At 47.1% G+C, this 15,981-nt stretch overlaps 1 protein-coding gene across 1 annotated transcript in view; it reads right to left on the bottom strand.

The window, feature by feature from the left end:
• Nucleotides 1–15,981, bottom strand: part of LOC123787021 (NACHT, LRR and PYD domains-containing protein 7-like) — a 41,225-nt gene that overhangs the window by 1,330 nt on the left and 23,914 nt on the right. Inside the window, 8 exon segments of the mRNA XM_087853399.1 lie at nt 9,121–9,291; nt 9,364–9,444; nt 14,122–14,469; nt 14,471–14,922; nt 14,925–14,988; nt 15,199–15,369; nt 15,371–15,497; nt 15,500–15,904. Coding sequence (XP_087709525.1) covers nt 9,121–9,291; nt 9,364–9,444; nt 14,122–14,469; nt 14,471–14,922; nt 14,925–14,988; nt 15,199–15,369; nt 15,371–15,497; nt 15,500–15,904 — 1,819 coding nt within the window.

Here is a 15,981-nt window from a genome sequence, read left to right as displayed (position 1 = left end):
TTCTGAGAGAGTGGCTGTGGGCGTGCACTGGGGGAGGCTGCGGTTTTCAGAGGTGCAAGCAGAAGTGTGGACCGTTCGTCCTGGAGTTTATTAAAGGGCACAGACTGAATCTTCTGCTCTGGGCCAGAGGTTTGGCTGTGGCTATTTTTGCTCTGATCCCCTGAAGAGGTGCAGAAAGGACCCAGGGAACAAAAGAGGCGCAGAAGACCGGTTTCCACTGAGGCCATCCCCCCGACAGGGGGCGGGGCTGCTCCGCACAGGCAGGGATACCTGAGAAACAGCGTGGCCGGTCCCTCCCCCAGGAGCCAGGCTGGGAGAACAGGTGGATGACAATCCCTCGGATCCCACAAGACTAAAATCCCAGCGCCAGAAAAACTGACAAGGCAGGAAACAACAAACGTTGGAGAGGATGTGGAGAAAGGGGATCCCTCTTACACTGCTGGTGGGAATGCAAGTTGGTAGAGCCACTTTGGAAAACAGTGTGGAGGTCCCTCAAAAAGTTAAAAATTGAGCTACCCTATGATCCAGCCATTGCACTACTGGGTATTTACCCCAAAGATACAGACGTAGTGAAGAGAAGGGCCATATGCACCCCAATGTTCATAGCAGCATTGTCCACAATAGCTAAATCGTGGAAGGAGCCGAGATGCCCTTCGACAGATGACTGGATTAAGAAGTTGTGGTCCATACATACAATGGAATATTACTCAGCTATCAGAAAGAACGATTTCTCAACATTTGCTGCAACATGGACGGCACTGGAGGAGATAATGCTAAGCAGAATAAGTCAAGCAGAGAAAGACAATTATCATATGGGTTCACTCATTTATGGAACATAAGAACTAGGAAGATCGGTAGGAGAAGGAAGGGAAGAATGAAGGGGGGGTAAACAGAAGGGGGAATGAACCATGAGAGACTATGGACTCTGGGAAACAAACTGAGGGCTTCAGAGGGGAGGGGGGGGGCAATGGGATAGGCCGGTGATGGGTATTAAGGAGGGCACGTATTGCATGGAGCCCTGGGTGTTATACGCAAATAATGAATCATGAACGTTGCATCAAAAACTAGGGATGTACTGTATGGTGACTAACATAATATAATAAAAAAATTATTATAAAAAAAATCCCAGCACCAGGGGAAAATTGTATATTGAGCTCCAGGCATCACTGCATGACTTGTTTATTTTTCAGATGTAATTCTTTTCTTTTCTTTCTCCTTTTCTCATGCCATTTTCTCCTGCTGTATTTTTCTTTATACCTTCTCACTTTAACTAGATGTCTATTATACCAACTCGTTTTTCATAGTCACTTTTTGAACTTGTATTTTTACACACCTACATTTTTTATAGATATATGCTTTATTTTAGCCTGTGTTTCACTCTACTCGTTCTACCTTTTCATATACATGTTTTACTTTCCTGGTACTTTGGGGACGTAGTGTCCTCTAACACACTGACCAAAATACACCAGGAATAACTGAAACACCCTCCTTTGTCATCACTGAGAGATTACAGCTCCCCTTTCACTCCCCCTTTTTTGAAAATTTGTTTTTATTTTTAATTTATTTTTTATTTTTTCAAGTTTTAAATTTTATTCTTGTGTTTCATTTTGGCTTTGTATTTTCGGTGGCGGCTTCTGACCACTCTGGATTTTGTTAGTGTGCATCTAGCTTGGGTTGTAATTGACATTTTGGACTCTGTCCATTCACTCAATCATCCCTCGATAGAATGACTAGGAGGAGAAACTCCCAACAAAGAAAAGAACCAGAGACAATGTCCTCTCCACGGAACGAATGATATGGATATAATCAAGATGTCAGAGATAGACTTCAGGAAAACAATCATGAAGTCAATAGCTAGGCTTGAAAAACACATTAGGGACAATATAGACTCTCTAAGGGCAGAAATGAGATCTAATCAGGCCGCACTGATAAATGCTATGAATGAGATGCAGTTTAAACTGGATACCCTAACAGCCGGGGTAACTGAGGCAGAAGAATGAATTAGTGATCTAGAAGATAAACTGATAGGAAGGAAGAGAGTTGAAGAAGAGAGGGATAGGCAGCTAGCAGCACACGAAAGCAGACTTAGGGAGATCGACGACACCATGAAACGATCCAATGTCAGAATTATTGGGATCCCCGAGGGGGTGGAGAGAGAGAGAGAGGACTAGAAGGTTTGTTTGAGCAAATCATAGTTGAGAACTTCCCTAATCTAGGGAAGGAAACAAGCATTTGTGTCCAAGAGGCAGAAAAGAACCCTCCCAAAATCAATAAAAATAGGTTAACACCCCAATATGTAATAGTGAAGCTTGCAAATCTTAGAGCCAAGGAAGGTATCCTGAGAGCAGTTAGGGGGAAGAGATTTCTTACATAGGGAGGGAGGAACATCAGAATAATGTCAGACCTGTCCAAAGAGACCTGGCAAGCCAGAAAGGGCTGGCAGGACATAGGGCACTAAATGAGAAGAACATGCAGCCAAGGATACTTCACCCAGCAAGGCTGTCCTTCAGAATGGATGGAGAGATAAAGAGCTTCCAGGACAGGCAGAAACTGAAAGAACAGGTGACCACCAAGCCGGCCCTGCAAGAAATATTAAGGGGGACTCTGTGAGGAGAAACCCCAAGAGTCACATAGACCAGAAACAAACAGAAAACCTACAGAAACAGGGACTTTCCAGGCAATACAATGGCACTAAATTCATATCTTTCAAGAGTTACTCTCAATGTGAATGGGTTGAATGCTCCCATCAAGATACACAGGGTTTCAGATTGGATAAAAAGCAGGACCCATCTATAGGCTGTCTACAGGAGACTCGTTTTGAACCTAGAGACATCTCCAGATTGAAAGTGAGGGAATGGAGAACCATTTACCATGCCAATGGCTGTCCAAAGAAAGATGGGGTGACAATTCTCATATCAAACAAATTAGATTTTAAAACAAAGAATGTTCATAGCAGCATTGTCCACAACAGCCAAACTGTGGAAGGAGCTGAGATGCCCTTCAACAGACGAATCGATAAAGAAGATGTGATCCACATATACAATGGACTATTACTCAGCCATCAGAAAGGATGATTACCCACCATTTGCATCAACACTGATGGAACTGGAGGGGATTATGCTAAGTGAAGTAAGTCAAGCAGAGAAAGACAATTATCATATGGTTTCACTCATATGTGGAACATAAGGAATAGCAGGGAGGACATTAGGAGAAGGAAGGGGAAAATGAAGGGGGGAAGTCAGAGGGGGAGATGAACCATGACAGACTATGGACTCCAGGAAACAGACTGAAGGTTTCAGAGGGGAGGAGAGTGGGGGGAATGGGTTGGCCCAGGGATGGGTATTAAGGAGGGCACATCATTGCAATGAGCATTTGGGTTTATATGCAAACAATGCATCATGGAACATTACATCAAAAACTAATGAAGTACTGTATGGTGACTGACATAATAAAATATATACATATATTAAAAAAATAACAAAAAAATAAACCAAAGACCATAGTAAGAGATGTGGAAGGACACTATATCATACTTAAAGGGTCTATCCAACAAGATCTAACACTTGTAAATATCTATGCCCCCAACAGGGGAGCAGCCAATTTTATATACCTGTTAGTAACCAAAATAAAGGAACATATGCATAATAATGCATTAATAGTAGGAGACCTAAACACTCCACTCACAGCAATGGACAGATCATCTAAGCAGAAGATCAACAAAGAAACAAGAGCTTCGAATGACCCATTGGACCAGATGGACTTCGTAAATATATACAAAACATTCCACCCTAAAACAACTGAATGCTCATTCTTCTCCAGCGCGCATGGACTTTTCTCCAGAATAGACCACATACTGGGTCACAGATCAGGTCTCACCCAGCACCAAACGACTGAGATTATCCCATGCGTATTTTCAGACCAGAGGGCTGTGAAACTAGAACTCAACCACAGGAAGAATTGTGGAAGGAACTCAAACACTTGGAAGTAAAAGAGAATCCTGCTAAAGAATGATTGGGTCAACCAGGAAATTAAAGATGAACTCAAACAATTCACTGAAACGAATGAGAATGAAAACACATCAGTCCAAAACCTATGGGACACTGCAAGGGCGGTCCTAAGGAGAAAATACATAGCCATCCAAGCCTCTCTAAAAAAATTAGAAAAATCCCCAATGCACAAGCTAACCTTACACCTAAAGGACCTGGAACAGGAACAGCGAGTAGGGCCTAAACCAAGCAGGAGAAGAGATAATAATGAGAGCAGCAATCAATGAACTGGAAACCAGAAAAATAGTAGAACAGATCAGTGAACCTAGACGCTGGTTCTTTGAAAGAATTAATATTGACAAAGCTCTGGCCAGACTTAACCAAAGGAAAAGGGAAAGGGTCCAAATTAATAAAATCATGAATGAAAGGAGAGAGATCACGACTAATACCAAGGGACTAAAAACAGTTATTAGAAATTATTACCAGCAACTATATGCCAAAAAGTTAAGCAATTGAGAAGAAATGAATGCATTTCTGGAAACTTAAACTACCAAGACTGAAACAGGAAGAAATATACCATCTGAACAGACCAATAACCAGCAAGGAAATTGAAGCAGTGATCAAAAACCTCCCAAAAAACAGGAGTCCAGGGCCAGATGGTTTCCCAGGGGGGAATTCTAACAACTATTTAAACAAGAAATAATACTTGTTCTTCTGAAGCTGTTTCAAAAAATAGAAACAGAAGGAAAACTTCCAAATTCGTTCTATGAGGCCCGCATTACCTTGAATTCCAAAACCAGGCAGAGACCCAATCAAAAAGGAAAATTACAGACCAATATCCCTGATGAACATGGATGCAAAAATACTCACCAAAATACTAGCCAATAGGATCCAACAGGACATTAAAAGGATTATCCATCATGACCAGGTGGGATTTATCCCTGGGATGCAAGGGTGGTTCAACATTCGCAAATCAATCAATGTGATACATTAATAAAAGAAAAGACAAGAACCATACGATCCTCTCAATCGATGCAGAAAAAGTATTTAACAAAATACAGCATCCTTTCCTGATGAAAACACTACAGAGGGTAGGGATAGAGGGAACATTCCTCAATTCCATAAAAGCCATCTATGAAAAGCCCACAGCAAATATCATTCTCAATGACATTGGAGATCGGGAACATGACAAAGATGCCCACTCTCACCACTGCTGTTCAACATGGTACTAGAAGTCCTGGCATCAGCAACCAGACCACAGAAAGAAATAAAAGGCATTCGAATTGGCAAAGAAGTCAAACTCTCTCTCTTCACAGATGACATGATACTTTATGTGGAAAACCCAAGACTCCACCCCCAAATTACTAGAACTCATACAGCAATTCACTAATGTGGCGGGATACAAAATCAGTGCACAGAAATCAGTTGCTTTTCTATACACAAACACTGTAACTGTAGAAAGAGAAATTAGGGAATCGATTCCATTTACAATAGCACCAGAAACCATAAGATACCTCGGAACAAACCTAACCAAAGAGGTAAAGGATCTATACTCTAGAAACTCCAGAACACTTATGAAAGAAATCAAGGAAGACACAAAGAGATGGAAAAACATTCCATGCTTATGGACTGGAAGAATAAACATCGCCAAAATGTCTATGCTGCCCAGAGCAATCTACACTTTCAATGCCACCCCTATCAAAATACCAATGACATTTTTCACAGAGCTGGAACAAATAATCCTAAAATTGGTATGGAACTAGAAAAGACCCTGAATCACCAGGGGAATGTTAAAAAGAAAACCAGAGTTGGGGGCATCACAATGCTTGACTTCAAGCTGTATTACAAAGCTGTGATCATCAAGACAGCATGGTATTGGTACAAAAACAGACACATAGACCAATGGAACAGAATAGAATCCCCAGAAATGGACTCTCAACTCTATGGTCAACTAATTTTCAACAAAGCAGGAAAGAATACCCAATGGAAAAAAGACAGTCTCTTCAATAAATGGTGCGGAAAACTGGACAACCACACGCATAAAAATGAAACAAGACCACTCTCTCACACCATCCACAAAGATAAACTCTAAATGGATGAAAGACCTCGATGTGAGACAGGAATCCATCAAAATCCTAGAGAACATAGGCAGTAACCTCTTCAACATTGGCCACAGCAACTTCTTTCAAGACACATCTCCAAAAGCAAGAGAAACAAAAGCAAAATGAACTTTTGGGACTTCATCAAGATAAAGTTTTGCACAGCAAAATAAACAGTCAACAAAACTAAGAGGCAATCCACAAAATGGGAGAAGATATTTGCAAATGACATTTCAGATAAAGGGCTGATATCCAAGATCTATAAAGAACTTCTCAAACTCAACACCCAAAAACCAAATAATCCAGTCAAGAAATGGGCAGAAGACATGAACAGACACTTCTTCAAAGAATACATACAAATGGCTAACAGACACATGAAAAAATGTTCAACATAACTTGTCATCAGGGAAATACAAATTAAACCACAATAAGATATCACCTTACACCAGTTAGAATGGCAAAAACTAACAAGACAGGAAACAACAAGTGTTGGGGAGGATATGGAGAAAGGGGATCCCTCTTACACTGCTGGTGGGAATGCAAGCTGGTACAGCCACTCTGGAAAACAGTATGGAGGTTCCTCAAGACGTTAAAAATTGAGTACCCCTCGACCTAGCAATTGCATTACTAGGTATTTACCCCAAAGATACAGACGTAGTGAAAAGAAGGGGCACATGCATCCCAATGTCCACAACAGCCAAACTGTGGAAGGAGCCGAGATGCCCTTCAACAGATGAATGGATAAAGAAGATGTGGTCCATATATACAATGGAATATCACTCAGCCATCAGAAAGGATGAATACCCACCATTTGCAGCAACATGGATGGAACTGGAGGGGATTATGCTAAGTGAAATAAGTCAAGCAGAGAAAGATAATTATCATATACGTTCACTCATATGTGGAACATAAGGAATAGCATGGAGGACCACAGGGGAAGGGAGGGAAATCTGAATGGGAAGAAATCAGACAGACAGACAAACCATGAGAGACTCTGGATTCCAGGAAATAAACTGAGGATTACAGAAGGGAGGGGGGTGGGGGGATGGGGTAACACGGTGATGGGTATTAAGGAGGGCATATGTTGAGACGAGCACCGGGTGTTATACACAACTAATGAATCGTTCAACACGACGTCAACAAATAATGATGGCTACCAGCAACTACATGCTGGCTAACTGAACTAATAAAACATATGTATAAAAGTAAGAGACTGAAGAGATTAGCTGCCATGTTTCTTGTTGGCATCATAGTCCTGGTTTTAATAACATATTATTTTAAAAAAATAATCTCCACACCCAATATGGGGCTTGAACTCACGACCTTGAGATCTGTGAGGAGAGTGACACACTCTACTGACTGAGCCAGTCAGGTGCCCCTGGTTTGGCTAGCATATTAATCAATTTCTGTTTTGCTGTTTAAGACTCACAATACATGCAGGCAAGAAGTCTCCAGTTATAAGTTCTGGAGGTCTCGTGTACCGCATGGTGACAACTAACAATTCCATATCGTGTACCTGAAATTTGCTAGGACAGATCTTACGTGTTCTCGCCACACACACGTGTACACATATATGTGAGGTAATGGACGTGTTAATTAGATTACGGTGATGTCACAATGTTTACATACCTCAAAATCACAATCAAAATAACTTTGGTTCAAGTAAGGGCCGAGCAGCTTCAACATGACCCTCCACGTTCAAATGTACGTGTGTCTTTTCGTGATCATTGGAGGTTGGTCGTGGTCCGCAGCAGAAGCACAGAATTCGTTCCCACAGTCAAGCTGGGTCTGGCCGAGTGACGACGAATCAGAAACAGGCTGTGACCCACACCAGAACATATAAAGGGGCTGCTCTACGAATGAGGCGTGATGGCAGGGCTCTTTGTCACCAAGCAAGAGAAAATGACTCTAGTTAACTTAAAAGCGCATCTCAGAAGGATATGGGGTAGCTGATAAAATCAACGAACTAAAAACCAAATTCTGAATCCAGGGTCTCTGCGATTCAGGAAGAAGGCACCCCCCCATTGATTGTCTTGAGATTCAAAGACTCAGGAAAGAACATCTAAAGAAAGGGCTCCAGGGGCGCGTGGGTGGCACAGCGGTTAAGCGTCTGCCTTCGGCTCAGGGCGTGATCCCGATGTTCTGGGATGGAGCCCCACATCAGGCTTCTCCGCTATGAGCCTGCTTCTTCCTCTCCCACTCCCCCTGCTTGTGTGCCCTCTCTCGCTGGCTGTCTCTATCTCTGTCGAATAAATAAATAAAATCTTAAAAAAAAAAAAAGAAAGAAACGGCTCCAATGTCGTCTCCGCGAGGACTTTATACCTGCATTAAAACTCACTGATGTTATGTGAAGTGAGGGGCCAGCTTACCAGGATGGGGCTAAACACAGAAATAAACTTCAGAGCCTACACGTTCCTTTCGACTAGCAAGCCACCTTGTTGAGTATACACGTAATCTGTTTCTTCTAGTAATGATCACTTCAAGCCATCCGGTGTCTACCTCGCATCTGAGAATTTAAGCAAGCACATGCAAGACGAACAAGAGTCGTAGGGGTCTCTGTGGCCATGGTGGCAAGCAGACAGCACAGCTCCATGGCAGCTTGCTGTGAGGATCAACAGAGGCCACGGACGCCTTTCGTTCCCAGGCGGACTCCCTCCAGAGAACACACTTCTAAGCTGGACCGACTGCCAGACCTTTGTAACCAACACAGCCCCAACACAAGCCTTCAGGACACCGCGGGAGAGCTGCACCTTGATTCTCCTAACATGACAATGGCCGTCCACCCTAACTCTCTCTCACGTGGAGAAGCCCCCAGTCCAGCTTCTTGGCTTCAGACTGGGTTTGGGTCTCACCATTTGACTCGTTTTACCGGCCAAAGCAACAGAAGGGACCGGTGGGAGAATTATCAGGCGACCAAATGTCAATGGATGGAACCTAAATGTTAGCCATGGTTGCGACAAATTCCTGAGGTTCGTGCCCCCCCCCCAAATGTACCATTCCTGGAGGAAACACCGTGAGCGGCGCGAGGATCATACCTGAGTGTCCGGAGGGAGGAACGCTGAAGTTTCAAGGTGTCACACAGCATCTTTACTCCACTCTACCCCAGGGAATTCTGTCCCAGGTCCAGAGTGACGAGGCTCTTCTTGCTGCCAAGGGCACATGAGAGGACTTCAGAGCTGAGAGGGGTGATGGCACAACCCCACAACCTGCATGGGAGACACAAAATTAGTTAGTTCATTCAACCAATGTGTACTGATACCATCCTATATGCCAGGCACACTCTTGGGTGTGGGGGATCCAACAGGGAACAGAGAAGTCTCTTCCCTCTGAGCTCATGCACTGATAGGAAACAGATGTATGTCGTGTGTCATGTCCAATAAGGTTCTGAAGGACAAAGAGAGAAGCTGGGGGGCGCTCACTACAACAGTTGAGGAAGACCTGAGGAGCGAAGACAATGAACCACAGAGAGATCCCGAGTAGGAGTTCCCCAGGCAGAGAAATAGCTTGTGCAAAGGCCCTGAGGTTGTGTAGGATTACCATGTAAAACGATATCGAGGCAGCCAGCTTGAGAGTGAACCAGGGAGGGCTCAGAGAGATGAGGTCGCAGATAAGAGGAGGTCATCTCACAGAAGGCGCTCAGGCCATTGTAAACTTCGGATTTTACCTGGGATGAGACGGGGAACCGCCGAGGGCTTTGAGCAGAAACATGACAAGGGCTACATCTTAGAGCTATTCTTAGTACTTGGTTGGAAAACTGTAGGGGAACAGAGAAGGCGGAATACAGACTAGGCTGAAGGCCACACAACCACCCAGATATGACCAGGCTCGATAGGGGGTATGAGAACAGAGTCTAGTATCTGGAAGAGGATAGCGGGATTTTAAAAAGGCTTGGATTTGATATTTGAAAGAAAAAAGGAATAAAGGATTTCGTTCCGAGCAAATAATATTGTACAAATGTTCAAGGGGTTTGCAGATACGTGAGTGCGAGCACGTACGCAGACACACACACACACACACACACACACGAGATTAGGTCACGTATTTAAGTGTTCCCCAGGATTTAGAAGAGGCTAAACCTAACATCAAATATTCAGCATACTTCCTGGCACGCTGAATAACATGCAAACATATCTCGTTATCACAGCCAACTCTTCTGACGGATACAACCAACTCCATTTCCTAGAACGTGTAACGAGAGTCTACCATCAGGAAATCAAGGCTCACTAGACACTTCCCTACACCAGTACGGGGTGTGGGTAAGAGAGCCCCCGGCCATCATCATGAACATTGCCACCCTCCTGCACACGGGCACCAGCCACGAATTCTAACGACCAGAGGTCTCCCCCTCTGCGAGCTGTAGGACTTGTTCAGTTGGCGTCCTTGAGTGTCAACCGCTGTCACGCTGGGAGCTTTACGGATACTGTTGTCTGGGTCTTGTGGGGATCCTGATTTCAGGGGTCTGCGGTACAGCCCGGGTGTCGGGATTCTCGAAGCGTCAAGCATTCCTACCACGTAGACGCTGGACACCACGGCTCGGCCTTATCTTCTGGAGCTGCAGAGGCCAGAAAACTAGCTGCCATCTTAGAGTCCCTCACAGGTCAGGGTCCAGATTCGTGTACGGCTGAGTGATGGTGCCTAACTCACAGGATCATGAGACAGAACGGAGCTGAAGCCGTTTATCCGCTCATGGAGGCGACACTTTCTGCAGTGTTGAATTCCTACGTCTCTGGAGGCTGGGAGCGGGGGTCCCCACTCCTCCTTGATGCCTTAAGTGTTGTATCCTTCACATGGTCCACAGGTGGCCTTTGGATGACCTAGACTAGAGGCTATTCCTTTAACCATTCTAGTGAATCTTCTCCCTCAGCTTGACTGACGTGAGCTTGACAATTAAAAATTGCAACACTCGAGGCGTACCATGTGATGTAATATACGGACACGCTGTGAAATGATCCCCAGAATCGAGTTAATCAACACATCTGTCAGCCCACACAGTTACCATCTTTAATGTGAGAACACTTGACTTGCTGCGAGAACTTTTTTACTATTGAAAAGTAGAAGCTTCTGGAGATTTTCTTTAATCTTTATGGAGATATAATTGACATAAAACATCGTGTAAGTTGAAGGTGTGAAATGTGTTGATTTGGCACGTTTCTATACTGCAAGATGATTGCCACTGTGCAGTTAGCAAACACCTCCCTCCCGACACATAATTCCTTGTCTTGGTGAGAAAATTTAAGATCTGTTCTTTTAAACAGACTCTTAACTAGAAGGGAACAAACCAATGGTCACCAGAGGGGAGGTGGGTGGGAGACTGGGAGAAACAGGGACGGCGATGGAGGACCACACTTGTCGGATGAGCACGGGGCGTTGTATGAAGTGTTGAGTCATTTTATTGTGTACCTGAAATTTACGCAATACTGTGTTAACTACACTGCGATAAAAAAAAATCTATTCTTGGGGCGTCTGGGTGGCACAGCGGTTAAGCGTCTGCCTTCGGCTCAGGGCGTGATCCCGGCGTTATGGGATCGAGCCCCACATCAGGCTCCTCCGCTATGAGCCTGCTTCTTCCTCTCCCACTCCCCCTGCTTGTGTTCCCTCTCTCGCTGGCTGTCTCTATCTCTGTCAAATAAATAAATAAAATCTTTAAAAAAAAAAAAAGAGTGACCAGCAAGAGAAATATAACAATAGAGCAAAACAGAAATGAAAGCAGCAGCTGGAATTCGAGCTGGTCCGTGCTCGGCACCCTGAACAACATCAGAATGAGGCATTTGCAACACACGGCTTTGAAGCTGGTACCGTAGCTACTTGAAGGTACTGGAAGCACAGAAAGTATCTGACTCCCCCAGGTCATCACACGGGAACAGCTATAACAGACAGAACTCAGAGCCAGAGAAGGCGGTCCCAGCACCCATGTCACCCACCACCACCGTCTATCCCCCAGCCTGTAACTGGGCTCAGCTGATTTCACTCAAGGCAGCTGGTTTCCAGAGCATAAAAATTTATCTGAATAATTAACTTCTTATTTCCACTCTGCTGCTAAGCCTTGTGAGGCTGGCCACTCCTGTCACTCTGTCTTCTGAAGGACAATTGTCCTTCCTTCTGCAGAATGGCCCAAGACCGTGTTTCGGGGATGTTCTTCCAAAGGCACTAATGGAAGAGTAACTATATTTGGGTCAATGTGAATATCTTCCTAGGATGCAAAAGAGCCCGGAGAAGAGACGAGCAGTTTCTAAAGGCAAGAAGCCTCATTAGTAGACTTGACTGAATTGCAGGTCCTACGCAAGGTAGACATGTTGTGGTTTGAAATAGGGGAAGAAAAAAGAAGCCAGACAGAACTTAGACTCTGTCAGCTCTAGCGCCCCTGGCTGTTTTAAGACGAGGTTATACCTCTGGTTTTATTAGCGCTGCTTGCCTCCACGAAAGACATATTTAATGACCTCATTGGAGAACTTGAAGCAACACGAGGAGGACAAGCCTTTATAAACCTAGTTTGTGACTTCAGGGTAAGTGCAACGGTCTTAGCAAGGTAAGACAGTCAAGCCACTGCGTAGACCACGGGCTCCCTACCACCCTGCTCCAGAGGAAGTGATCTGACCGAAGGCATCTCGTGATCTGAGTATCCCAGGAGCTACAGACCAGCAATGCTATGGGACTGCTGTGACAAGGACAGAAGGGACAGTGGCAAGATGACCTGAAAGGAACTTTCGTGAAAAGCATCAGTTTGTGTTTCAGATCAGAATGATCATAATCACACCTGAAGACACCCATTGCCTTCTTCTCAGACGGGGGTGGGGGGGCTCCAAGAACCAAGCAGCCCAACTATGGTTAATTACCTGCCATGTTAACGCTGGCACCATGGCTGGTTTTAACCAGACCAAGGCTAAAAAGAAAAAGGAAAGAGACTATTTTGACTTGGGATCTTGGATGGGACAGAGAAGGCTATTCGTGCAATCTCATTTTCATTCAAAGCAGCTCTTTGAGGACCCGCCTGCAGAGATAGATTTAGGGAAACCAGCCCGTGGGCCTGCGTGAACACTGGATGAGAGAAGAAACAAAATCAGGATATGGACGAACGGAGAAGGTCTGTGGACTGCTGGTGATCTGTGAGGTCAAGCAATGTTCATGACCAGCTGTCATGGTCCTGACACCCCTGGAGTGACTCGGGTTCGTGGCTCTCTGCTAAATGCGGAAGGAATGTGAGGGAAAGTTAAGGGAATGTGTGAAACAGACGTCTCCAACAGGAAAGCAAGGAGGGCGTTTTATTCTGGGCCCATGAATATGCATGAGGATTTCAGATACTGATTTCAGATGACAACCTAGGGTTGAGGAAGAGGCAAGCTGATAAGATAAATATCAGTATGTGGGGGGCCCCGACATGGGACCGTGAGCAGTGACCTTGGATTGTGACGGGGGACTTCATAAGCCAGCAGACTGGAGCTCTAATCCTGCTCAAGCACCCTTTTCTGAAACCAAGATCTTCACCTCAACGTGGACGATGACACGGAGCTACCAGGTGATAAACAGTATTCGGAAACTCGCTCTGAGCTCAGCTGATGTTCCGTGAGCCTACATCAAGAATAAAAGCCTCAGGACTGACTGGGGTCATCTCATTGTGTCACTTGTGTTAGGCGAATTACCCATGATCACGGACGGGGGGAAGCTTTCAGAAACCTTGTTGAATCAACCTCTGACTTCACATCTTTAATGCTTTCCATCTGTCATGCCAGATGGGACCGTCCCATACAAATGGGCAACCTAGACAACCAACATGAGGACTGAAATAAGGTCGAGCCATTTGCAAAAATCACTCAGCTAAAGAAAAAAGGAAACACGTCTCAAAACAAGGTCAGGTTCCAAAGACCCACATCCTTGATCTGAACATCATGTCCCCGCCTTAAGCTGGCAGAAGAAATTCTGGTAAAGAGAAAATTCTGACCCTAAGCCACAGGGAGCAGGACACTCTGCCCTGTCCCTAATGGAGCAGGGGACAAGGCTGGAGAGGGGGTACTAACAGAGTGAACAGGGCAGGTCCTTACCCGTCAGCCTGAGCCCATGCAGCATCGTTCTCCAGGAACATCCCTTTTTCTACCCGCAGCCACATTTTCTGCAAGTTTTCACAGTGCTTGAGGCAGAAGGATGCGTGCACGATGTCCGAGGGATCTTGCAAATGCAGGGACACTTCGGTGACCTGGGCCATGGCCTCCTTCACAAGCGGCTCCTCCTGGGATTTGCAGAGATAGTACAAAGTCTCCTTCACGTCGGGCACCGAGAAGGGTCTGTTCTGGGTGGACCTTACTCTGCATTCCTGCTTGACCTCTGTGGACACCGGGCAGCCAAAGGTCGTCCCTAGCTCCCTGGCCCTCTTTTCATTGGCGAGGCCGAACGGGGGCCAGGTGGGGGTTCTTGAGTCCTTCTTCCTTGGAGAGCAGCCTCTGCACACCCCCGATGTCCCAGCCGGGTTTCCCCGCGTCTTGGCCGTTCTCGCCCCGCGGAACGTAGAACGCGGCGGCCAGGAACTGCTGGACGCTCGGGTGGACGAAGCAGTAGCAGCCCTGGCAGTCTCGGCCCTTCTAGAAGAAGCCCCCGTCCAGGAAAGGGCGCAGGTTAGACTCGTGCGCGCGCAGCCGGCGCAGGTCGTGCGCATCACACAGGGCCCTCTGCGCCCACACGCCCGCGGCTGCCAGAAGGCACAGGGCGCGCAGCGCAGCGGCGAGGCCAAGCCCCGGGCAGCTGCCCCGCGCGGGCGCGAACCGGCTGCAGAGGAAGCGCAGCAGCAGCGCCGTGGCGGTCTGGCAGGGGGGACGGGGGTCCTCGCCCTGGTGCATCTGCAGCCCTGCAGCCGCAGACAGGTGCACACCATCCAGCACACGGCGGGCGCCGCGCCCATGCGGAAGAGCGCCGCGCCCATGCGGAAGAGCGCCGCGCCCATGCGGAAGAGCGCCGCGCCCATGCGGAAGAGCGCCGCGCCCATGCGGAACAGCGCCGCGCCCATGCGGAACAGCGCCGCGCCCATGCGGAACAGCGCCGCGCCCATGCGGAACAGCGCCGCGCCCATGCGGAACAGCGCCGCGCCCATGCGGAACAGCGCCGCGCCCATGTGGAACAGCGCCGCGTTGCTCTCCATCAGGTGGAAAGCGCGCAGCGCCTGCGCCTCCCCTGCAAAGTGTCGCCGGAAATACGCACTCCTGTCGCGTTCTGAGAGCCCCTCCATCTCCGCCAAGAGCGGCTGCTCCACCAGCAGCCGCAGCTCGCTCAGGGCCTCGGGCCGCGTCGTGACCACTAGCCATGGGGAGGAGCCTTCCCTTCAGCAAGCTCCCCAGGAGGACAGGCGCGGGTCTCGGCGTCCTCCAGTCGCCGCACAGGTTGCGCACCAGCGCCCCCAGCCCCGAGGGCACACGCGGCTCCTCGAAAGGTCGAAGACCAACGGGAGTTCCTGAGCCTGGGCGAGGACCTGCAGAAGGGCACGCTGCGGGGCTGGGGCGCTCTGGGCCAGCAGCTCCTTGAGGGAGCGCGTGCCCCTGCGGCTGAGCGCCCTGCAGCCCGGAGAGAAGGCGGCGGGGCGGGGCCGCGCGAGGTTGTCCTGCGTCCAGTCCGGCAGGCACTTCTTGGCCAGCGTGGTCTTCCTGACGCCCACGGGACCGTGCAGCACCACCACGTGCCGAAATGGCCCTGCAAGCATTTTAGGATTACAGAATGGGATCAGCGTCTCGTATCTCTGGGTGACAGTGTGAATGTTTTCACTGGCTGCAAGCCAAAAGTTCTTCTTCCAGATCTGCTGGACCTTCTCTTGCAAAATACTTCCATATTTATCCCGTTTCCCTTCAGTGATAGGAGGTAGGGGGTAGGAAGGATAGAGCTGGTTATTCATTAGGGGAAAAAAATACTTTGTGTTAAAT

Source organism: Ursus americanus, chromosome 21, assembly GCF_024610735.1.
Source record: "Ursus americanus isolate L20-20 chromosome 21, mUrsAme1.1.p, whole genome shotgun sequence".
Taxonomy (NCBI): Eukaryota; Metazoa; Chordata; class Mammalia; order Carnivora; family Ursidae; genus Ursus; species Ursus americanus.
This window is presented reverse-complemented; position numbering and strand designations above follow the sequence as displayed.